The 26887-nt window shown below is 40.4% G+C and overlaps 1 protein-coding gene across 1 annotated transcript in view; it reads right to left on the bottom strand.

Annotated features, from left to right (window-relative positions):
• Nucleotides 1-26887, bottom strand: part of LOC149284608 (AFG1-like ATPase) — a 49914-nt gene that overhangs the window by 7973 nt on the left and 15054 nt on the right. The window contains exons 7-10 of the mRNA XM_089496460.1: nt 17736-17794; nt 9588-9670; nt 4924-4994; nt 4566-4666 (exon numbers count right to left, since the gene is read on the bottom strand). Coding sequence (XP_089352586.1) covers nt 4566-4666; nt 4924-4994; nt 9588-9670; nt 17736-17794 — 314 coding nt within the window. The remainder of the gene's footprint in view (nt 1-4565; nt 4667-4923; nt 4995-9587; nt 9671-17735; nt 17795-26887) is intronic.

Below are 26887 nucleotides of genomic sequence, written 5' to 3'. Positions count from 1 at the left end.
GTTAATTCATGTAAACTATTTTTTTTAATAAAAGCTATGATTGAGAAAAATATTTTTTTTGTTTTTATTTCTTGTATTTTCCAGCCTGTCCCCCAGTTACGCACATCTGCCCCCAGGCTTGCCACACCAATATGGCACTGTGGCCCATGATATGCCTTTTAACCCTCTATATGCCACTGTGCCCCATGGTATGCCTTTTGACCCCCTATATGCCACTCTGCCTCCAGAAATGCCTTATACCCCTATATCCCATTCTGGCATTTAGGGGGTTAAAATGCATATTATGGGGCAGAGTGGCATATAGGGAGGTATAAGGCATTTCAGGAGGCAGAGTGGCATTAAGGGAGTTAAAAGGCATTGTATAGAGCACTCTGCCTCCAGAAATGCCTTATACCCCTATATGCCACTCTGGCATTTAGGGGGTTAAAAGGCATATTATGGGGCAGAGTGGCATATAGGGAGGTATAAGGCATTTCAGGAGGCAGAGTGCTCTATTAAATGCCCCCTTAACGCCACTCCAGAAATGCCCTATGCCCCCATTTAACTAACACACACACACACACACTCTCTCCCCCCCCTCCCCTCCCCTCTCCTCTCTCCTCTCTCCCCTCTCAGCCCTCTCTTACCGGTGCTTCCAGCCGGGGCAGCGGGTTGACGTCGCCTTCTGCTGCAGCCGGAAGGAGGTGGAGTTGGCAGCGGGGGTTTGTATGCGTCCGTCGCGTATACTTTCCCCGGCTGTCAGAGATCAGAGATCTCTGACAGTCGGGGAAGGTCTACGCGACGGACGCAGACAACCCCCGCTGCTAGCCACACCTCCTTCCGGCTGCAGCGGACGTTGTCTACGCGGATCGCGTAGACGTCAACCCGCTGCCCCGGCAATACAGCAGGAAGCACCGGTAAGTGTGTATGATGGGGGGGGGGGTGAGACAGGAGGATCCAGGTCCCCTGCAGCGGTGCGGGGGATCTGGATCTTAGTCTCCTAATCAGACTCTATTTGAGGTCTGATTAGAAGACGACCCCGATTAGAAGACGAGGGGTATTTTTCAGAGCATTTGCTCTGAAAAAAACCTCGTCTTATAATCGAGCAAATACGGTAGTTTTGTTCTCCAAAAATAACATTTATGTGATAAATATTGGGAAGCAAATTCAAAAATATATGACTGGCTGTAATGAGCTTCATCTGTGGCAACAACCTGCACCATCAATAAGAAGTTTTCCACTTATCACACACAGTGTATGTGCGTTTCAGAGTGATGTTTTTTGGGGATTTGTGCCCTGGTAGTTAAATTGCTTACTTGTATATGATTTTAATGTGTGATATCCATTATACGAAAAAGTCGACTTTGTGAGTCATGAAATTGAGCTCACAGAGTTTTATTCACAAAGCAACCAACATTTTACATAAGTATGCTATACTTCCTAAACATGTGTTTAAGGAAGAATAACAAAAATAGTCCTTTCACTATTTAAGATATATATATTTTTAGCATTAGAAAGGATTTTCTTGGGCTTTAAAGCATCTATTCATTCGGGGAAACTATAATTTGGAGCATTTTGTTTGTGCTGTAAATGATATTCAAAGGGACAGCGTATAATTTGCAAGACAAGCCCCAGAAGTACCCTGTTCCTAGTTGAGTTTAGCTTTTTCATAAATACCTAAAGATGCAAATTGTGTATCATATAAGGTTTTTGTTATGAAATTAAAACAAAATTGATACTTTACAATATACAACACAAAAACAACAGATGCATAAACAAAAGAGGCAAAAATAAGAATTTTAATTACCTACATGGTACATCAACACCCAACACGTAGGTATAAACAAGTGTGGAAACACAACTTCTCAGGGCTATTACTTGGAGCGCTTCCTCCTTTGAAAGAAAGGCTCTGTGAAAGTATAGGGCTAGCCACAAATCGTTAGCGGGTGAGGAGAGGAACTGTAATTGGTGTGGGCAAAGTTTCTCTGCAAAGAGAAAGAAGAAACTGACCTGGAGCCCTAGGGAAGTAGGGCATGAATGGGTTAAACATAGTGAGTTCCCAGGTATAGGTATGACCAATGTTAGCAAGTGATTAAGGGGCCCTACATTTTTAATTCAATAAAAACACACAAGTATAAGTGATATGCACCATATAGAAGCACATTTTCAGGATATTAGTATACTGAGTTACAGAACCGGCCCTATGTATCAATAAATGTTACATCTGTTTTGGATGTTTAAGTTGGAAGGATGTAAAGCCCAGTACTTTAACCAAGGGGAAGAAGAACTATGGATCTGTAGCCAAGCAATGAAACAGTACAGTGGCACCATTTATTTTTATTGGGCCATATCGCTGTGCACCTGGATGCCAGTGATCCTATGTCTAGAAGCTAATGTAATATAAATCCAGCACTGCTCACTTACCTTAACAGTGGGGGATATCTACTTTGTTGTTACTGTACATAAACATGTCCAGATTAGTCAACCTACCCAAAAGGATATATTTGTGTTTCATCAGATGTTGATTTGGCCGTTTTCAGCCACTACAGACAATTGGATGCCACATGGTCTCATTTGTGCATTAAGTTTAATGAATCTGGTTTACTTAATAATGTTCCAGCAATTAGGGCTTTGTGCATTCCTTTATCAAACTACATCCGATAGCGGCTGCACAAGATACCTTAGAGAAATCCATTGTTCTATATGGTACACACTGTACAAGGAGTAATTTTTCCTCTGTAAGCACCCTGTAGCCTACACTAAGCCATAGGAATCTGGCCTTTGTTAATAACATTGTTCCAGGCATGATGAGAGGTAGCCTGGCACTTGTATCACTGTTACAATAGGCCTTCTTAAGACCAATGTTCTTTTAATTGCAATAATGAGCTGCCGCTACAGAAGAGAGTACATCATGTGGTTCATTAAAGAAATATGCTTAGAAGATACTGTAATCATATGTATGTCTCTGGCCATTAACATGGTACTGAATAAGTATTTTATGTGTCACACACACTTAGTCGAAATGGGTTGAATGATTATTGAGAACATCATGTACAATAACCCCTCGATCTGTAACCTAAAATCTCCTGGATTATGACAATAATAAACACTGTCATATTTATATTGTTATTCTAGATATCTGGGGTTCAAAGTAGGAATAATTCCCACACGGCGGTCCAGTGGCAAAAGAATCAAAAACTAAGTACATATCGTGAACCACATTGGGTGTGTTTATTTTTTCCTGACTTCTCAGTTCTGTTCCGTTCTGAAAGCCACCAAAGGTACGACTAGGGCATTGATGCACATTTTCTTTCATTTCCCATGTGAAGACTGCATTGGAACCTAGTGCCAGCCCATATAGAAATGTGTAGAAGAAAAGATAATAGAATAATCCCCCCCAGTTAATTTCTGATTCTACCAAATAAAGTGGATTCCTTTACCCTTGTGCAACTAGCACATCATGTATTATATATCTATATGGTGACTGGTGCATAACCAACCATTCAGTCAGCATCACTTTTTTCACCTCATCCAAATATTGGTATTTAAGGCTCATTAAAACCACAAGATGTCCAACCACATTGCAACGGTTTACTAGTATATCCTTGTGTGACATGCTGACTTAATGATCTTTCACAGTGGTTATATTAAACAGCAAATCTACAAATCCTAAAAACTACACAGTGAACATCAGACAAGCCATGTAAGAACATCTCCATATTTTTGTCTCCTTTTTAATTCTAGAAACAAAATTATATAAAAATAGTATTAAAGTTCATTTTAATAACCAACATTGGCTCACCTTGATCTGTTTTTCAGAGTTTGAAGATATGACTTTTTTTTCTCTCTGTATCATACCTAATACCACTGCATCCCCAAACCCCCAAGATAATAAAATTTGCCTTTTTCATATTTTTAGCTGGGAGTACTTGACACAAAAACAAGCCATCCATACATTGTAGCCATGAATACTGAAAAAACTTTCTTAAATTTGTTTCTTAGAAAATTTTAGAAAACAGAAAAAAATACAAATCTGCTAAGGTTTATTAGCGAGAGTGTGAAATGTTTTGTCTAAGTGGAACAGCAACTTTAATGTCAGGACTTTTTCTTAATGTGAGAAAACAATAAAATATTTACTCTGGGTAAGAAAAAATATGCATCAGTCTCTAAAACCAAGGAAATTCTTCTATTCAATGCCAATGTAGGCAATACCATGTTTTATTTGTAGACATTAGGTACGAAAGTAAAAGGTGGGTACATTTCCTTGATCTATAAAAAACAAGTCATGTTGCGTCAATCTGTGCTTTATATGCACAATGAGTAGATATGCACTCCCTACAAATAAGAATTAAGGTCTCCCTCCTCTTAGGGGCGTTGTACAATGTATTTTTCGTCTTCCTTTTATTTGTCTATATTTAATTATTATTTATTTAGTACTTAAATCTGAAATATAAATGCAAAACTTAAAAGGTGGCATAACTTCGGAATATGATGTTGTTCATTGTTTAGGAAGAATACTATTTACCTCGGATAAAGACAAACTCTTTGACAAACAGACTAGTGTTAATAGTTGATGGGGCACTTACACGGTCACAGAGTTCATCGAACGTACAGTCAGCAATGGATCCACAGGCTTTACTCAGCTTCAGTTCCCTGCCCTGCACTTTCAGAATCCTTGGTCTTGTTACTATGGGAACAGGAACAAAAGCTTCAGTCTTGTCTAGATAATTACCCTAAAATTCATCCCTTGCAGCTAGGAAATGCATAGCTTGATGAATAATAGTACATGATTCAACACATAAATTAGACAAAATGCTGATACAATGACTGCCTCTTGAGCGTGGCATCAACCCATATACAGAAATGGAACTTATTAATTGGTCAGTGGAGATTGGGCATTGTGTTTTAAAAGTATTCTCTTTCAAGAGAAATTAACTTACGTACCATCATTTTGTTTCTGAGCCAGCTCATCAAACAACTTATCCATGACGGCTTCCACATCAGCTTCACTTGTGCTACATTGAAAAGAAGTGACATTAATAACACTCAAAGCCAACGTCTAACAGCTGCCACTTAGCTTTTTGCCCATATATCTATATATCTAAATAAAAAAAGAACAGGGTGTTATGTTCCAAACACAAACAAGACATTTGGAATACGGCTAGAATCTGGCAATATTAACTCTCAGTTAGGTGACTCTTCCTTATTTGCATACACTGAAAAGAACTCTCTGGTTCTGCCAGTTTGCACTAATGAGGCAACGCAGGCAAAGCAAATCCATTAATGCTCTGTGTACACAAAAGGGGGAGAGGAGGCTACAGACCTTTTCTTACATCCAAAGCAACCCCCCCCACCCAAAAAAGGACCAGACAGCCAAACATCTTTCAAATTCACGTCTGCTGCTTGGATTGCTATTTGTCGTGGTGCCTATCAGCTAGCTGAAGTGTCTTTGTTGAGCCTTAGCTGCACTGTGCTTTTTTCCTCTGCAAATCTGTGAATATCAGATTTGAGAGGCTTACAAATAATGCCACAGTTAATAGAAATTTCAGTATAAGAAAAAAAAAAATAACATTGCTGTGTTAGCCCAAAATCATTTTTTTTTGTTAAAACTGACAACTTCTATTGGGACATTATAGAAAAATAAAAAGTTACATTAGCTTTCACGTCCTCAGACTTCTCATCTTCATCTGGAATTCCATTTGAAGAAGAGGTCTATGAGGACCTGAAAGCTTGTATAACTTTAGATCTTTTTCTGTGTTGGCCCAATGGAAGATATGAACATGGACTAGAAACTATATCAAACTGAAAAGTTACTCAAAGCCAGGGCAAGTGATATCAAAAACGCATCAGAACACTACAGTACAGTATTTCACTGCTTGGCTCCATCACTATACATTTTTAAATAATTACAAAATGTTGTCAGAAATATTTTTGAAAAACAAAGGGGGTTATTAATAAACAACAATACTGGTTGTCTGTAAAAAAAAATAAAAATTTAGTTTTAATAAAATATGCAGATTGAAAGTAGGGCTGCAACTAACGATTATTTTAATAATCGATTAGTTGGCCGATTATTTTTTTCGATTAATCGGATAAAAAAAACGCAATTTTTTTTCAATTTAAAATAATGTAATAAAAAACGTACAAATTTACACTTTCATCTCTTTATTGCAATGGCCTCTCTCTATTTACCTTCTTATTTTACTGACATAATAATAAGAGCTACAAGAACCCAAACACAGTGTTTCTCAAACTAGGTCTTAATACAAAGTTATTATTAAATATTAATTCATATGTTAACTATTTTTCATATTTAATAAAAACTATGAGAAAAAAAGCCTTGTTTAAATTTTCTTTTATTTACCAAACTGCCCCCGGTTATGCACATCTGACCCCCAGCTTGCCACTCTTCCCCCATATATGCCTTATACCTCTTATATGCCAGATTCCACTGTGCCCCCTGATATGCCACTGTGCCCCTGATATGCCTTATACTCCTTATATGCCAGTGATATGCAACTGAGCCCCCTGATATACCTTTTACCCCCAGATATGTTTTATGCCCCCCTGATATGCCTAATATCGATATGCCTTATACCCCCTATATGCCCTGAAATTCATAATACTCACCCATACACCACTCTGGCTCCTCCCCCTCCCATACACCACTGGCTCCTCCCCCTCCCAGACACCACTGGCTCCTCCCCCTCCTAGACACCACACTGGCTCCTCCCCCTCACATACACCACTCTGGCTCCTCCCCCTCACATACTCCACTCGGGCTCCTCCCCCTCACATACTCCACTTTGGCTCCTCCCCCTCCCATACATCACTTTGCCTACTCCCCCTCCCATACATCACTTTGCCTACTCCCCCTCACATACATCACTTTGCCTCCTCCCCCTCCCATACACCACTTTGCCTCCTCCCCCCTCCCATACACCACTTTGCCTCCTCCCCCCTCCCATACTCCACTCTGCCTCCTCCCACCTCCCATACTCCACTCTGCCTCCTGTCAGCAACGGAGGTTCACAAGACACCAGGGAGCCGGGTAGAGAGGCAGAGTGGCGTATGGGAGGGGGAGGAGCCAGAGTGGTGTATGGGAGGGTGGCTCCCACAAACCCCTCTGACTCCTCCCCCCCTCCCATACACCGGTCTGCCTCTCTACCCGGGTCCGTTGCTGACAGGCACTTTCACTGCAGCTTCATAGAAGCCTCAGCATAAGTGAAGGGCAGTAACGGAGGCTGTCTGTGCGATGCAGACCCCCACCGGCTGACAGAAAGGATGATTCTCTGTCAGCCGGTGGGGGTCTGCGCGATGCGCAAAGACAGCCTCCGTTACTGCCCTTCACTTACGCTGAGGCTTCTATGAAGCTGCAGTGAAAGTGCTTGTCAGTAACAGAGACGGGAGAGAGGCAAAGTGATGTATGGGAGGGGGGAGGAGTCAGAGGGGTGTACGGGGGGGGGGGAGACAGACGGGGGAGAGAGACGGAAGTGAGAGACCGGCCGACAGTGAGGGGAATCCAGGTTCCCTGCAGCGTTGCGGGGGATCTGGATTCTAGTGTTATAATCCGATCTCTGTTTGAGGTCGGATTATATAAAGGAGAGGAGTTTTTCAGAGCATTTGCTCTGAAAAAAACTCTTTTTATAATCGATAAAAATCGACTCGATTAATCGATAATGAAAATCGTTGACAACGATTTTCATTAGCGATTATTATCGATTTTTTCGATTAGTTGTTTCAGCCCTAATTGAAAGGGTAAATAACACAAAACCTTTACTTTTCCTCTCACTGATTTCTGGGCCTAGAAAGTTTTGGAGTGATTACAAATTCAGGATTGCATTTTATCTCTGGATAAGTAAAAATGAAATAGATCAATTTATTTCTACAGTAAGTGAAGTGCCAGGAAAAAGATGACCGAAAACACACACCAGGACAGGCTCTGCCACACCGACACCCAAACACACACACACCAAGACAGGCTCTGCCACACCGACACCCAAACGCACAAACCCCAGGACAGGCTCTGCCACACCAACTTCCAAACGCACACACCAGGACAGGCTCTGCCACACCAACACCTGAACACACAGACCAAGACAGGCTCTGCCACAGCATTTTATCTGGGCTGGTCAGCAATATGTAAAAGTTATGTGTGTCCTGGAAAACATGGCCGATGTGGTCACCCTAATGCCCCCACACCCTTGTGTATTGCCCCCAGCTAGCCTCACATTGTATATTTATCCCACCACCCAGCCCCCCCTTTAGTATTGATTTATGTGATGCCCCAGCCAGCACCCCCTTGTGAATTAATGCCTCCTATCCCCCTTTTAGTATCATGTCAGCCCTGGCATCCTGATTGCATCCACAGGATCTGCCCAACACCCAGATTAGAAGCATAGGACTTGCCACCTTTGCCCCCATTCATTAATTTACAAACATTTATTCACTTATTCAGATACTCGTTCATTCCCTCATTCATGCATACTCGTTTATACAACCTCTCCCCTCATGAACCGCAGATCTCTTGGTGCTGCTTGCAGACTTCTGCAAGGGAAGCTACTTCCCTCTGTGTTGCTGGCACTCTGTGTGAACAACTTCTCTTGTCCCGCTCAGGGGAAGCAGGAATGGAACTAGGTCATGTGACATGACAAATTCCCCCAGCAGCAGGGCCCCTGCGGAAGTGATTGCAGGGGTCGCCTGGGCCCCCGAGAGTGGCAAGCCCGGTCGCAGTTGCACCCCCTGCGATAGCGGTTGGTGCGGGCTCCTGCCTCGCATTAAAGACGGCCCTGGCGGTCGTGCAACCGCATCAGCCACTACAGTGGCCCCCCTGGCCCAGCCCGCCCCTGCTTACGTGTTGGAAGAAAAGTGAGACCTCCCTGAATTTGGAACTTATAGAACCAGACAGTTAAAACAGTCAAAAACAAATGTGGTTCCATGGAAAAAATATTTTCTCACTGAGCATAAAACCAAGTGTTGCATACAGTAATTGACAAAATTGGCAGCATTGACAAAAACTTGGTTTTATCTAATGCTGTGGGAAAAAAACAATTAAAATACAATCATGTTTTTGTGAACGGTAACCGACACTACTGTATACTGCTCTGTATTATATCCTTAAGGAGACTTTCTCTTTAACATTTTGAGAGAATAGCATGAATTCCCTTTGCAGCTATAACAGCTTCCGCAAGAGTTTGGAGTGTTTTTGTAGAATTTGTTGCCTATTCACCCAGTAGAGCATTTGTGAGGTCAGGCACTGATGAGGTCAGGGCTCTGTGCATATGATCACTATATCAGCCAGCATTTCTCTGTGCAGGAGAAGTCAGAGAAAATTGCTTGTGGCATTTTCTGTCTCGGATCAAAAGCTGACACCATCAGTACACACCCACTGTGTATCCCAGCATAGAGCAGCAAAAGTGTTTTTACTCTTTAAGGAATTAAACATGGAAGTGGCACAAAGGTGACCTCAACCATATGTTCACAATCTTCTTTTTTGGTTATTTTTCCATTATTTTATTGTTGACTCTTTAAACGGATGTCAGTGCAAGAAGAAAAAAAAATACAAAAATGAAATATGCTGGTAAAACTAAAACCAAATCGAAACTTACAGAAAATATACTTTACCAGCAGCAGAAAGAACCCTTTTCCTGTAGTCTATTCCAGAATCTAGTTGAACTGTACTGCAGTATTCCTACAAAGAAACATAACACAACACATGAATTACACAGACTTTTACATGCGATATCAAGGCAAATTATCATACGTGGTCTTCTCAATAAAATTAATTTAGAAGCTGACCATTTAGGGGTATTTGGATGTGCTTTCTTTGAAGAAGGTTTTATAGCTCTACAATGGCAGATTTAGCACAGCAAGGCATATTTTCTGTTACAAAACCAACAGAGGGGATCTGGTCCAAGAAAAGATTGAGTCTCTAGTTGAAGGTTATACATTTTATTGGGCCAAAACTGTAAAACGTCTCATAAGTTTTCAGGATGTCAGAGGTCTTTTTCTTCAGATGGAATCCATCTCACTGGGCTTCCACTCTAGGCTTACCAGGAAAGAGAGTTATATACTGTTAGCACCAGGGGATCAGAGACATGTATCCTTAGAAAGGCATTTGAACTAGCCTGCACATACATGGTTGTTACCTACAGCAATGTAGTAGAACCCTTCTGAGGACCAGATACATTTTTTGTCATATACTATGCCAGCTGATGTTTGTAATCTTCTATTAAGGGACAGCAGATGTCTATGCAAACCTCTCTCCAAGATGCACACCACAGAACTGTTACAATTCACTTGCAAATTGAACAATGTGGTATATCCCATACAATGCCAGAAATGTCATTTTAAATTTTAAACACATGGGTGAAACCAAGAAACCCATGCACAAAAGACCATAGACACATTGAAGAGGAGGACCTGTTGTCCAACATTTCTTAATACATGGACTTCACTGTATTAATATTAAAGGCAAACATCAAGAACACACTTGACCATAAAACTTGAGAATTAAAATATATTAACACCTTCAATTAAACTTTTGTAATTGTATCCTGTCCACATACTTTATAGCTCCACTAATCCCATGACCCTGTCTGCTTTATCAGAAGGAATATCAGAAAGAGGTGTAGATGTGTGTAGGGGATTGCTCCCACCCTCCTCCTCCTCAGCGGTTCCTGTGTTCATGATTTACGGTATATAATCACTATACGATTATTAGAAAAATTAGCACTTTGCAAACTTTAATTTGTAAAGTGGAAACAAGCATGATTTAAAAACAAGCTAAACATAAACATGGCTTCCAGTGTATTAGAATTTCTATTGCTATAGCGGGCCTCTAGCTCAGTGTTGCACGATGTCCAACTGTGAACTGATCCATGACTGCAATAAGCACTGTAAACATAATGCTATAATTGAGTCACTTGTTTCTTTTGCCACCAGATGCTTGATAGATAATAAAAAAAAAATAGGCTCAGCTGTTGGAGAGAGCCCTGCCATTGACTTAGCTGATTTACTAATCCCCAAACAGCTTTTGTTAGCCTTGTTTTACATCATTATTTCAATCAATAACTGCGCTTAAAGAGGTTTTGTAACTGACAGGATACAATGTGATGCTGGAGACAGTAGAAAGGGCTGTGGACTATGTGTGACTAATAAACAGAGGTAATTGTCCTGTGCTCACAAAACCATGCTTTAAAGGAGCCATAGCAGAATGGAAACAATTTGTGTGGTTTATGTGAGAAAGGAAACAGAACTCACTCTTGTCTCCTCCCTACTGTGCCCTACATACTGATAGTATTATCTATGAGATATAATATCCAAGGGACCATCAAGCAATCTGGGAGTTTTAACCTCAAAGCCACCTGCTTTCATGCATGATATAGAGGCAACCCTTACGTTCATATGTAAGGTCTTCAGGGACCTAACACCACCGTGGCATTCCAAGTGCTCGAAACCAATGTCAAAAATATATCCAACCGATAACGTGTTACTCAAGTTCACAAAAAAGTGCAATGAGTAAGAGGAAGGAATAATAAAAAAAGTGTCAAAAATATTTTACTTAATACATTTCCTTTAAGTAAGCCATGTGAAAGAATAATTTCAATAATTGTGGAAGAACTCCTGTATAATCTATACACAGCAAGATTAAAAATTAAAAAAGGATTTTGTATTAGCCATGCCTTGTCTTGATCGACACACTAATAAACTGCTGTTCTTTTTAGAGACAGTTGTATGAATCAGTAGTAATTACAATCCGACAAAAAGAACAGAAAGGGATAACATTCTATCACTTCATCAACCTTTCTAACCTTCACTTACGTATTAACAGTAAATAGTTTTTAAAGCAACCCCCAATAGTAAATCTGTGTTACTTTAGGCTGATTTACACCGCATGTTAAATTAATTCATACGTGACACATGTCTGATGAACAATCGCCCATAATTACCATACTTGTCGTAATGCTCTGACGCTGACATACATTTTCAATATTAACTTGGAGAACAAATGCTACTTAATTCTAACACCGATATGTCATCAGAAGGGTTACCTGGGAATATCAGTTCTATACTTTACTCTTCTGTAATAATTGATATCACTGCTTCATGATGCATATACCCAGTGCTATATTATTAATATGTCAAAAGAGACGTCTTGATTCTGGAAAGCAACTTCAGTGATCAAGTGCCATTAACAGAAAAATCAATAAGTGGTTATTTAATCTTAAATTATGACCAGTTGGAAGCATTTGAGCACCCTAGTTGCCTAATCCCTGAGATATTATGCTATGTATTTGCATAATTTGATAAATATAACAATATTACCATTGGGGAATGAACTAGAGGCTGAATTATCACTCCATAAAAATGCACCATAAACAGCTGTGTGGGCAGTTTACTCCTCGTCAAATGAAATCTTTTTTGGGAGTGGGCGAGAGATCTCACAAATGTGATTCTTGGGATCGGATATTGAGCCTCAAGATTATCCTCTTAGATCAGCATCTCAATATCAACATACACATTCCCAATTTCACACAAATCAAACAGACACCTTTATATGTTCTATACAGATCTGATAAAATGCTAATGGACCATAAGGATCACAGATCTAGAGAATCTCTTTAATCTAGACTACATACTACACTATATATATAAGAAACGTAGACCATCACTGCAAAGCCAACGGCCTATTTCATTTTGAGATTCCAGAATACCTTCACTTTTGTTGTGTCCACATCCCAAAGCTAAAAACAGATTTTCCTTTTACACAGAATTCTTTAAAAATATATCACAACAATTATCTGCCAGTCTCCAAAGTTCTATATTTTTCTCTGACCCACAAATGTACACGTTTGAGTAAAGTAAACCTATATATTTTATTCTGAAAAGGAAAATTAAAAGTGACAAATACTTGCACTTCATTTAATATCCATCCCCAGCTATTCAAAGTGTTAAAATAGATGCTAAAATATTTGCTGTTTGAACATTTTTACTTAGACAGTGAACAAAAAATATCAGTTAATTCACAACTAATTAAAGGGAATTTATGTTTATTGAATTACTTGGAGATTCACCATGGTATTGAGTTTGGTTCTTTTTTTTGTCCTTCTATATTACACCAATTAAAATGCATCCGTACAGCCAATGTTTATAGGCACAGTACTATGTCTGTGAATTTGATGCAAAAACTCTGACGGAAAAACTAAGTAAATGTAAAGAAGTTGCTGTTATGATCCCCTCTTTTATATCTAGAAGAGAAAACTTCTTGCACGTTTTGTTAGAAGGGAATACGGAGGTCCTTGGCGTTGAACAGAATTGGGGGAAGTAATGTCCATTCAGCCTTTCTGTACCGCAGCTATTATATAAGGGGAATAAAACATTGCCTTTATACTGACAAGCCACAATGACTCTTCATACATCAAAGCATTTACACCACGAGCGCTTTTTACTTCCAAAATTATTCAAGTTGAGGGCAAAGAGACAACAATTCATACACACTAATTACATCTAATTATCTATTCCTTGGTAGGGCCAGCTTTGGACAGTTCTATTAGCCATGTGAATTTCTCACAGCCTCTGCATGCCCTGTCCAGCCAAATTAACACTTAATTAATTCAGTGGCAAGGCCGCCATACATATTTGTGAGATTGAATTTGCCCAGGTAAATAAATTAAAGATTCTGCTTTATACGAAAATACATTTCTTGGTTAATTTGGCATATCCTGGGGGCTCCACCTGGTTTAAATTACCCTCAACAATCTATTCTTGGAGCTTCTCCACTGGCTTTCTTTTCATGATCTCAATGAAATGTTTATTGGATTAAAGACCCTCTCTGCAGACCTCCATGCTGGCTTGTAAAAAAGAGCTCAAAAGCCCCTTTTAACTGGCTTGGGATCCCCTCTAGCATATAATTAAAAAGTACATTTGAAAGCTATGTTGCTATAAAATATATAGTATATAAAGAAGGAAAGAAACAATAACACAAAAAGAAATAATAGTTTTAAGGAAATGTTATTTTAAATTTATGTATGAATATGAAAAATGTAAAAAAGAAAAAAAAAGAAAGAAATCATTACACTGAAATTCAGGTTTATTTCTGGGAAACCCATGACAAAAATTGTTCAGAGGAATTATCAGAGCCAGTCAAGGGTGACCACCGTTACACATACCTTCTCTTTCCATACCAAGTAATTATGCCACTTTCTTATCCCCTTATCACCTCTCATATTAACCATCTTTCCAGTTTATTCTGTCTCCCCTGACTTCAAGATACTATGGTGTCATATTGCTGTGACATAAATCAATAGGTCTTGCAGGGGACCCTTGGGATGCACATTATAGATGTCTGTGTTTAAAATCAATAGTCCTTGTTCAACAAGTAAAAAATCAGGCTTCCTATGTATCTGATCCCCCTATATATGTTGTGTTAAAATATGGTTAGAATTCTTAACATAGTAAGAATAAAAGGATCTCACAACAACCATCCCTATTTGGTACTCATCTAAAACTCTACTTACTAATTCCTCTCATTTTGTTAGAAATAGAATATTTAATGTTTGCATTAATAAATATGTAAACAGCATCACAATGACTGCTATTTCTCCCTTTGTTTTCCTTGTTTTCTTCTTTCGTCATTCTAGAGGACTTTCAACAAGTTAAACAACCTCATTGTACATTACTATGGAATTTGGTGCTATATACAGTGGATATAAAAAGTCTACACACCCCTTTTAAACTGCCAGGTTCTTGTGATGTTAAAGAATGAGACAAAGATAAAAAATATCAGAACTTTTTCCACCTTTAATGTGACCTATAAAGCGAACAATTCAATTGCAAAACAAACTGAAATACCCTCTTACAAATGGGCTGTGGCTGGGTTTAGAATTAACCAATCACATTAAAACTCATGTTAAATAGCCGTCATTACACACCTGCCATCATTTAAGGTGACTGATTAATCACAAATAAAGTTCAGCTGTTCTAGTAGGATTTACCTGACATTTGCTTAGTTGTATCTCTGAGCAAAAGCCATGGTCCGCAGAGAGCTTCAAAAGCATCAGAGGGATCTCATTGTTAAAAGATATCAGTCAGGAGAAGGGTACAAAAGAATTTCCAAAGCATTAGATGGAACACAGTGAAGACAGTCATCATCAAGTGGAGACAATATGGCACAACAGAGAGATTACCAAGAACTGGACGTCCCTCCAAAATTGATGAAAAGACGAGAAGAAAACTGGTCAGGAATTTCCGGCAAGTACTGGCTGTGTGCTACATGTGACAACAATCTTCCGTATTCTTCATATGAATGGGCTATGGGGTAGGGTGGCAAGACGGAAGCCTTTCCTTACAACGAAGAACATCCAAGCCTGGCTGAAGTTTGCAAAAACAAACATCAAGCATGTGGAAAATGTGTTATGCTCTGATGAACCCAAGGTTGAACTTTTTGGCCATAATTCCAAAAGGTATGTTTGGGGCAAAAACAACACTGCACATCACCCATACCCACAGTGAAGCATGGTGGTGGCAGCATCATGCTTTGGGGCTGTTTTTCCTCAGCTGGAACCGGGGCTTTAGTCAGGGTGGAGGGAATTATGAACAGTTCCAAATACCAGGCAATTTTGGCACAAAACCTTCAGGCGTCCATTAGGAAGCTCATGATGAAAATGAAGTTCACCTTTCAGCACAACAACGACCCAAAGCACACATCCAAATCCACAAAAGCATGGCTTCACCAGAAGAAGATTAACGTTTTTTACCGGCTCGGGCAGAGCCCAGACCTGAATCCAATTGAACAACTGTGGGGTGATCTGAAGAGGGCTGTGCACACAGGAGATGTCCTTGCAATCTGACAGATTTGGAGTGCTTTTGCAAAGAAGAGTGGGCATATATTGCCATGTCAAGATGTGCCATGCTAATAGACTCCTACCCAAAAAGACTAATTGCTGTAATAAAATCAAAAGGTGCTTCAACAAAGTATTAGTTTAAGGGTGTGCACACTTATGCAACCTGGACATTCTAAGTTTTGTTCCCCCCCCCCCAAAGATTTCAGTTTGTTTTGCAATTGAATTGTTGAAGTTCAATTGTTCTGACATGATTTATCTTTGTCTCATTCTTTAACTTCACAAGAACCTGACATTTTAACAGGAGTGTGTAGACTTTTTATATCCACTGTAAAACAATACTACACATTGAATAAAAGTGATATGCAATAATCAGTAATATGTGTGGCTTCAAATGGTTGAATACAGATGTTTGATACAATGTATGTATATTCATTAAAAGGGAGAAGATCATTCCATTGAAGCAGGGTTGAGATGGAGAATATTTCACTTTCCTTTTGTATGAGTTAAAATTAACTTCTGTAAGCAATATATATTATACACACACACACACACACAATTTGGACAAAAGTATTGAGACATCTGACCATTACACCTACAGGGACAACAGGGATGATGCTGCATTCTAAATACATAGGCATTAAAATCTGAGGGAATTTTTGCTCATTCATCTAGTAGAGCATTTGTGAGGTAAGACACTGATGTTGGACAAGAAGGCCTGGCTTGCAATCTCTCTTCCAGATCATCCCAAAGGTGTTCGATGGGGTTGAGGTCAGGGCTGTGTGGGGGCAGTCAAGTTCTTCCACACCAAACTCATCCAACTATGTCTTTATGGACCTTACTTTGTGCACTGGGGCACATACATGCTGTAATAGAAAAGGGCCTTCTCCAAAATGTTCCCACAAAGTTGGAAGCCTAGCATTGTCTAAAATGTCTTGATACGCTGAAGCATTAAGCTTTTCCATCACTGGAAGTAAGGGGCTGAAAAACAGCCCCATACCATTATCCCTCCTCCACCAAACTTTACAGGAGACACAATGCAGTCAGGCAGGTAACATTCTCTTGGCATCCTCCAAACCCAGACTCGCCCATCAGACTGCCAAACAGGGAAGCATGATTTGTCACTCCCCAGAACATGTTTCCACTGCTCCAGAATCCACCAGTAAATCTGCATTTACAAACATTTATGAAAAAAAAGGGACGTTCTTAAGGGATCAGTGAATTCTGGTACTGTGATAGGATGCCACCTTTGCAATAATTTGCAATAGTTTATGAAATGTCATCCCTGCTAGATATTCCACGGTCATTTAGGAACAGAAGCAACTCAGGTATGAAGTGGAAGACCACTTAAAGTAACAGAGCGGAGTCGCCAAGTGCTGAGGCACATGGTGCATACAATTTGTCAAGGCTCTGCTTATTCCATAGCTAAGCAGCTTTATGCAAGATTTAGATCACCAAGTACAATGCCAAGTGTCAGATCGAGTAGTAAAAAGCACCTATTGCAGAGGTGGCATCCTATCACAGTACCAGAATTCACTGAGCCCTTAAGAACGTCCCTTTTTTTCATAAATGTTTGTAAATGCAGATTGCATGGCTAGGTGCTTGATTTTATACACCTGTGGCATGAGAGCTGATCGAAACACCTACATTCAATAATGAAGTGGTACGTCCCAATACTTTTGTCCATATAGTATATGTGAGTTAAAGATAACAAATATTTATTTCTCAGGCAATGTATTCGGTTTCTGAGCTTATGCATCATATGGAACAATATAACTTACCTCGGCACGCTGGTTCCAACAGTAATTAAAAGGTGGCGTTTAACTTGAAGAAACGATCAAAGAAGTCTTGTACAAACCTCATAATGAATTTGATGGGGGGGGGGGATCACATTTAGTTAGTGACTTCCCTTACCTTCAGCACAGAGATGAATGGTACGAAGTTAGCTCTCTGAAGTCCATTTTTATAGAGGTCTGAAAGAGAAAATTGGTATTAGCCTTGCTACTTAGGCCTAATAACAATACCAGCTTGTATGTTACTCTCAGAACTAAAGCACTACACTGATAAAAGGACAGAACAACAAAAGAGAACAGCGGGGAACTAAAAATGAATCGAATTCTTACAGTTCAAGAAATTCATTACATTCAATCAGGTAAAGCAACAGATATCAATGAAGCAAACTATTAAATGACATTTATAACTTTAATGAGGACTAAACATAGCAGAAATATGAATGAGTCACCAAGCTGGATTCAAAGTTGGAGATAAATCAGAAATATTTCAGTAAGGAAAATGGATTTAGTTCTATTTGTCCAAAAGAAGATAGCATCTTTAGTCAAATGTGACACATTTTCTTGGTTATCGAAAAGGTGTAGATTTACATAAGTTTTTTAAAACCTTGGAGGTCTCATCTTGCAACAGAAGAATTCCTCATGAAGAAGGGACCTCTAAGGTCCTGAAAGTTTATGTGGGTCAACATCTTTTTCTATGTGAGTCCATTAAAAGTTGTCACCTGTGACTACAGACTAGGGCTGCAACAACTAATCGATAAAATCGATAATAATCGATCATTAGATTCGTTGCCTACAAATTTCATTATCGATTAGTTGAATCGATTTTTATCGATAATAAAATGAGGGTTTTTTCAGAGCAAATGCTCCCTAAAATACCCCTCGTTTTATAATCCGTTTCAGTGTGACTCAAAGCAGTTACTACTTACCAGTCCCTCCCTACAGTCACTGCCGATTGGCCCCGCCCCTTCCTTTCTCCCAGTCCCTCCCTGCAGTCACTGCCGTTTGGCCTTGCCCATTGCCATCCACACGGCTACTGTGAGTATAAAATTAATATTTGGGCTGCTGAAAGTTAGAGGAAGTGGGGCAGTTATGGTTAATGGGGTGTTTAGGGTTAATTTAGGTGCAATTATGGTTGATGGGGTGTTTAGGGTTAATTCAGGGGCAGTTATAGTTGATGGGGTGTTTAGGGTTAATTCAGGGACAGATAGTTAATGGGGTGTTTGGGGTTAATTCAGGGGCAGTTATAGTTGATGGGGTGTTTAGGGTTAATTTAGGGGCAATTATGGTTGATGGGGTGTTTGGGGTTAATTTAGGGGCAGTTATGGTTAATGGGATGTTTAGGGTTAATTTAGCAGCAGTTATGGTTAATGGGGTGACCAGATTTGGGAAAACAGGGTTTTGACATAGCAATATGCTACTTGTACTTGCTATATAACTTGCAAAAAAACATAAAAACAAATAGAATCTATTAGCTTTTATCGATGAGTAAAATATTTTTCAAATAAAAGTCAGAAAAAGTGCTTTTTTCAATGTTTACTCATATTTAGATCAAAAAAATTATTCTTGTCCTGAAAAAAAACAATATATAAAACTTGCATGGGTTCACTAAGTGTCAAAACATCCTCGGTCACGAAAGGTACAACCCCCCCCCCCCAAAAACAGCCTGGTCCTTAAGTGGTTAATTGTCTTTTATTAAGTGTAAACATGGTTTTTCTCCTGTCCAAGTATCCTCAACATTGTCATCTATTAACAAGTATTTCTGTGAAGCATGCGCAATGTCAAAAGAAGCCCTTACTTCCTAACACTGCAGAAAGTCTCTTTTTGTTCCAAAACCACTTTGTGTAAGGAGAGGGGGGTTTGTGGAATAAAACACTGTCATTTGTGAAAGAGGCAGCTGTGCATTGGCCCTGAGGATATGTTGAACCAGGGCAGAACATCCCTATGGCCTTTGCACAGTGGTACAGCCTGCCCTGACTGTGATGTCATAGTGCTGTGACATCACAATGCTGTGATGTTCTGTAAAAGCGCATCCAGACACTCTGGTTGTTTCAGATTGTGAGCAGTAGCAGTACTGAGCATAATTGTTACCTGCCCTCTACAGGGAGTGAAATTGAGCTTTCAATTGACTTTAAAAAGACAAAATAGGCAGAGATTAAAAGGCCTTCATTCTTGTGCACGCAATACCCGGCACATAGGTGCAAGTCTCTGCACCTGACCATCTTTGACTGACACCCGACAGGTACACGTTTCAGCCATCATGGAGCGCACTTGCTTCGGCACTCCTAGCCCTCGCACAAGCAGCAAAATAACATTCTCGCTGTTTGTATTTGGCTGGGCGCTCTTATGCAGCGGGTCTGTACTTTCTGTCTATGGGTTCGCGTCATGCCAGTCCGACAGCTGTAACACCTACAAGGTGACGGGCCCGGTACTTGCTGGGTTAGGGCTGGCATGTTTAATAATGGCCGAGTTTTCTGCCAAACGAGATAGAAGAAGGAGGGAATTAGAAGGAGACCCGACGGATCCAGATAGAAGCTTCCTCTGCGGGAAAAGCCGGCAGTTTGTGCAGTTTGTAATACTTGGGATCCTGTTATTGGCTTGCGGGGTAATAGTTAGTATCCCAGGACTTGTGGTACCAGCCTGCAAGCCAGTATCTAACACAGACAAAACCCCTAAAGTCTGTGAAGCTCGCCTAGTGCAGATAATCGCGCTCGTCGTAATCGGCTTGTGTTACTGCCTGGCTATCTGTGTGAGCAAAAGCCGTCGGGACGGCGACTCTGAGGAGGACCCAGAAGCCTCCAGATATCAGCCGGTTCCTCTAACTTTGGGTGACGAAGTCCTCACGTTCCCGTCAGCCCCACCTCCACACTTTGCAGGAGGACCTGATTGGTCAATGAGCAGGGACCCTCCTTCCTACGACAGCATCCTTTTTGAACGGGGCGACCATGATTCTGGCGGAATTGACGGGGAAAACGACTACAACGCTCCACGGCGATGGGGGCCGACCGTAGAATATATCAACGAGTGTATCCCTTCGGAGCCACCTCCAAGATACGAGGACATATACCCTGCTCAGCCGGATCCTGAAGAGAGTTCATCATCATCGTATCACTCAGTTTCACAATCATCGGAGTCGAGTGACTATGAGCTCGCACCAGGACCCTAAACGTGGAAAGTCTGAACTATTGGGGGTTTTTTTTTTCTAACATTTCGACTCAGTACAGTCTTTGAGCCGGAAGCGTCACCCAAAACATCACATCTGACAATATCCAGGTCTGCAGATAAAGGACTGAAATCAGACCGGGTTTTTTGTCAGTGTCGGCACTGTATACGATGCCTGTTGAAATGTTTTTTTCCCCCCCGTGAGACTTCCCCTTTAAATAACGGATAAATAAAATTACATCTTTTCATGGTTGCCCCTCAAACAGTATCTGTGTGTGTTTGTGTGTGTTGGATATACCGTGTATACGAGGTCACATTATCGTATGGAATCTATAACATAAATCTCTTACATGTAAAATCAACGTGTCATCTATGGCTTGGAGCCACCTCCAAGATACGAGATATATCCTACCCAGCATGATCATCTTCATGTTACTCGAGCGACTATGAGCTCGCACTACGACCAGAAATGTGGAAAGTCAGCGGTTTTAGCTTAGCAATGTTGTGTCTTCGTTAAAATGTGCCGTGTTTATATATATATGTGCCGTTACAACAGTCTCTTGCCAAATAGGCATTATGCGCCCTGACTTCGTAATTGGGCAGTTCAGAACCTACTCACTCTGGATTGGCTACCATGGCCTGCCGCGCTTCCCGCTGTACACTCGCCACAAACACACCGAAACACAGCCAAAATCCACCGCTATTATCATATCCTATCTGACCCAAGCGCTCCTTCTTTGGCCGTCTGTAGAGAGGAACGTGGAAGGGAAGCGTCTCTTGTGGATTTTGTGTATGCACATTAAACAAATGTCTTATTTTGGCAATCATTTTTTAAGAAAATATTTGACATTAATAGCGTTTAACCCAAAAACAGTCAAACCATATCTAAAAGTGCATTTTGTTTTTATTTTTCAAAATCAATGATCACCTCCTAAGCTTAAAGGGTGTCGCTGAAATGTAGGGCTGCAACAACTAATCGATAAAATCGATAATAATCGATAATGAAATTCGTTGCCAATCAGCATTTTTTTTAATCATAGCATACTATTTTTCTAAAAAGGCTACTTTTATACCTCTACCCAAATCAACCGCAGCTCCTGAATTGGTGCCTATTTTGTGAGAGAGAAAGTTTGTCTGCATAGTTTTCCTGTCCAAATTGTTTCTGTCCAAGCGGTCCAAAGTTCTTTCTGCGCAGCTTGGCATGTACCTGATGCCCATTTCCTTCGAAGTCAGGTGAAGTGCGATGAGGGGTGGGGCAATGTCGGTACCGGATTTAAAAACCTGGAACTGTTATTTAGAAGCACCCTAGTGTGGTAATTTGATGCTTATCTAGCAATCCTGCACTGTGCACTGACTCCCCATTTAGTGTACCAAACCTGGCATCTGTGTACTTGACCTCACTTCCTGGGGATACCTGTACTATGGAAGTAGCGGTGACATCTCTTATACACAGGTATCCAGCTAGTGCTCAGTTCCTGCACTGGGTTTCCTGCCTTAGGGCTCAACCTTTCGCTAGCTTAATCAAGGTGAAATACCCCTGTGTTGCGTGCTCTGGGTGCTGGTGTTGGGGTAGTAAGGCTGTTTGTTGTATTTTTGTTTTACACCCTACATTAAGTATATCTTAATTTATTTATTTATTTATTTTTTAATTATGAATACTTTTGAGGATTGGGAAGAATCCTTTCCAATTATGGCTTTATGTTAATGGTATGGATACCATCAATGCTGTTCTGGAACCGAACTTGTTTTGGACTAATCCTGCCTTCAAGGACATGTACTTTGTTTAGAATTTTCACAGAGAGTAGAAATAAAGGTAACAAATGTTACATTCTTCCCAGATCTTATGTATTAAAGTTCAACACATTAACCAAACCTGTGCAACAGAAACTTGTTTTAAGGACCTGCATGATTATTCTTCCCTGTTAAATTTTCCCTGTAATATGAAGTTGCTAAATCTTGTTGATTGGTTCAAGCAGCTTTGTAAGGGTGGGGAATTGAGATAATATCAGGGCAGGGAATTGATTAGTCAGCACTGGACTCCCAACCTTTTGCCACAGATATCAACTTCCTTGGGGTAAAACAGTCCTTTACCAAATATCTTCAAATATTGTACTGCTACACAAAACATATAATCACTTTAGTTACTCTAAAACCTGTGAAGGTGACAAGTCCCCTAGTAGTTATAGAAAATCGTACAACCACACTGTACATGCCCCCTTAGTAAGTAAAAAATGCTAATTCAGGGATAAGACCACAAAAAAGAGTTCTCATAGGATTGTGTATGAGTGTTAATAAATACACATTCATTCATTAACATAGCAAAAGTATACAATTCCTTGATTTCAGCAAAAGCTTTCCAGATGCAAATCATCACGCTTTAATTAGAATCATACTTGTGTATGATTACCTAGTGATCTGGCTTCTCACACCACCAAGGTGCTACCTGGTTGATTACATTTGCTTGAGCAATCATATGGATATAATATTGTACACTGTGTAAAATGTAAAATTAAGGTTGACATCTGAATGTAAGTTTGTGTACAAACATATATTCATCTTTTTTATTACATATTTAAGATAGGACTATCTCCAGGAGCCTGTAGATCATCAGCGTTCCTGATTCTGCAATATTATCTTTTCAACAGTGTGGGACTAACCTTAAAACATTCGTCAAAGTGCTGGACCGTAATGCAACAATGTTGGATTGGGAAATTTGTGTGCCTGGAGCTAATCATTGTGATTGCACTTGCATTGCATTGTCCATCAATGAAGGGATTTTGTGCAACAACAAACTCCACAAGTATGGTCAGTCAAAGTTTGATTTAGAATCATAATTCTGTCCTCATATTCGGAAGTAGTGCATGACAGAATGTTGAAAATGTCTTATAGCACCTGTTGAAATGACCCATAACAGAATGTTGACTACTATGTGTTATACTACAACAGAATTATCAAAACATATTGACTAGTCCTTTTGACATAATTGGTCCTTTATTGATCTGGACGTTACTACGTGGTTAACATTTATTAATTTGTACAGTACAGTACAATGTATACTGTTTCCCTTTTTTTTTTTTTTAAACATAGCACTATAACTTTTCTAATCCCCCTGCAAGGAAAATATACCATACATCAGTTCTACTGTAACAGTTAAAAAATATTCTGTACGAAAGACCAAAGTAAGTACTTGAGTAAAAAAAAAAAAGACTGTATTAATGAAATTAAAGAGTTTTCCCCCTCATATTTAAATATGATACTAATTAGCAAGGTAATGAAGTACACTATTCTCCTCTAATCTCCACTTTTTTGAAAACCTTTTGAGAACAAGCAGTATACTGCAAACTTAGATTTGTGGTGTTTTCATACAGTACCAACGTAATGAACGCTCACCCCATGGTAACTTGTTCTTTGAAGTATGTATTTTTAAATGGTGGCAGCTAAACACTGTCAGACGAGACAGAGTGTTTACATTTCAGAGTGCCAGTGTTGTCTATGAAGATCTGAGAACCTTTATACTATCTGATTTAAAAACCATTTAGATTAAAATCTGCTATTCATATTGAGATCTGTTATGAGCTTGTTTTATGTATTAACATACTATAAGGCTACTATGTGTTATATTTGGGATTCAGTGACAGCAGTGGTGTGTCTTTCAGTAGAGCTGTGTCTTCAGCAGGAAAATGCCAATCAACAGCACATAACCTGACAGTGGGTGTGCATGCGCATATACACTTAGGATGTTAAGGAGCCTGTGGCTCAAGTCTCAATGCTACGCAGATATATACATGTGCATGCATGATTCTCCCACGACATGTACATGCACCCCCGCATCCCACGCATATGTAGATTGTGATGATCCGAGACATGACGCATGTATAGTTTCTTTGTTCTACAGTACAGTGAATGTCCCTAAAGTCGTAGTCTAGTTGGTAGGGTGCAGATAGCCTGGTAAATTTGTTAATATCTCTTGAAAGCAACAACTTTCCTGGTACAACATAAAAGCGTTGTTCCAAATGTTCTTCTGAATTCAACACAGTACTAATCACATAGGCATCATTAGAAGTTATAATCAAAAGTACCATTTAATTCTAATTAGGATAACGTTTGCTTCATTATTTTTCAGGGGACGCTAAATCGCCATGTGACACAATAGTAACAGACAGGTTGTTGCCACTAAACTGAAAAGGCTTCTTTAAGCTGTATGTGTTGTTTTATGTGATTAAACCTACAGAGAAAATGATAAAATGACAGCTCTGCTAGGGTTTATAAGCTTAAGCTTTTTTGTGGGACAGCACCTTTAATGCACAATATGTTAATGTATACACACACTATATAGACAAAAGTATTGGGACACCTGACCATTAAACCAACAGGGACTTTTATGACATCACATTCTATGTATATAGACATTAATACATAGTTGCCCCCCCCCCCGTGCAGCTATAACAGCTTCTGGGAAGGCTTTCCACAAGGTTTTTGAGCGACCTTTTGCCCATTCATCCAGTAGAGCATTTTGTGAGGTCAGACGCAGGAAAGCCTGGCTCACAACCTCCGCCCCAGTTCATCTCAAAGGTGTTGAGGTCAGGGCTCTATGTGGGCCAGTCAAGTTCTTCAACACCATCCAGCCATTTCTTTATGGACCTGACTTTGTGTGCTGGGGCAGTCATGCTAGAATATAAAGGGGCCTTCCCCAAACTGTTCCCACAAAGTTAGAATCATAGCATTGTGCAAAATGTCTTGGCATGCTGAAGGGGACATACCAAGACACATGTTCCAAGTCTGATGACATACAGATGGAAACCAGTACAGAGAACAACAAAGCCAAACCCAGGGTAACATCAATTAAATTAACATTAAGCATCACTTATTTTACATTACCCCAATAAACCCATTAGCTTGACTTATCTTAACTTTTAGTGAAAAGAACCCAAAACAGCCTATCTATAAACATTATTTTCCTAGTTACTGACAGAATAGTCCTAGAAAACAGTTTTATCAGCTGACATGGGGTAAAAAGTTATAGGTAAAGACACTTGCTGAGTACTTCTTTCAATTTTGGCTCATGACAGTTACTATACAAGGAGTACTCCTGAGAAATAACTGCTTTCCAACTGTCGCGGTCCCGGGTCCGGTAGCAGGTCCGGTCGCGGTCCCGGGTCCTTGTGTGCTCCGTCTCCGGCGGGCGGACGTCGGCACGTAAGTGCGGTGGGGTCCGGAGTTCCCGATCTCCCTGCACTGGCGATTTGCAACCCGATCGCCGGTGCAGGAAGCAGGAAGGCAGATCTGGGGATTCGGCAGCGATCAGAGTGAAAACTGCTCGCTGCCTAAGGAATCCCCAGAGAGGTCTACTTACCGGTTCGCCGGTCTCCACTGGGGGCGCAGCCAATTCTCACGGCTGGAGCCGTGAGTCTGAGGGACGTCTAAGGGCCCGCCCCTGACGCTCTGTTGGGGGCGTGGCTTTCTGTGGCACCAGATTCAAAAACCCTGCAGATCTGTCCACAGGCACCCTGTTGTGGTCTTTCTCCGTTTTGAGTTTGAGTTTGCTTTGTTGCTATTTGGTTGACCATTGGATTTCCTGACTACCCTCTTGCCTGCTTATTTTGTACCTCTGCCTGTGACCATCGTTACCGACCCCTGGCCTGTCTTACTACCCGCATTGTGTACCTGACCCTGGCTTGGCTGACTATCCGCATCGTGTATCCGACCCCTGGCTTGGCTGACTATCCGTATCGTGTTTCCGACCCCTGGCTCGTCTGACGGCATCATATTTCTGATCCTGGGCTGCTCCCATATCTACTACCTCTGCACCTCGCTGCTTCAGCTCAGTATCCACATTTTCAGCTATCACTGCAGCTTCCTCACTGTTCGGATCATCCTGAGTTCCTGGTGATTCCTTATTCTGAAGATCTCCTGCGGTGAGTGCTTCTGGTGTTAGCTAACGTGACACCAACTATCAAGTTTTCCAAGGGACAATCCCAATATTCTGGAACTGTCTAGCTGTCTCCCACACTGTCCCACTTTTGCAAGCAATGGGCATCGTGGGCTGGTTGGGGAGCAACATGAAGACAAAAACACAAAATTGTAGAAGCAAAACAGCATTTTTGAGTTCTAACA

The sequence above is a fragment of the Sceloporus occidentalis genome, unplaced genomic scaffold, assembly GCF_023333645.1.
Source record: "Sceloporus occidentalis isolate IW3139 unplaced genomic scaffold, rSceOcc1.0.p SCAF_90, whole genome shotgun sequence".
Classification (NCBI taxonomy): domain Eukaryota; kingdom Metazoa; phylum Chordata; class Lepidosauria; order Squamata; family Phrynosomatidae; genus Sceloporus; species Sceloporus occidentalis.
Note: the sequence above shows the minus strand (reverse complement) of the source record. Positions and strands in the feature narration are given on the sequence as shown.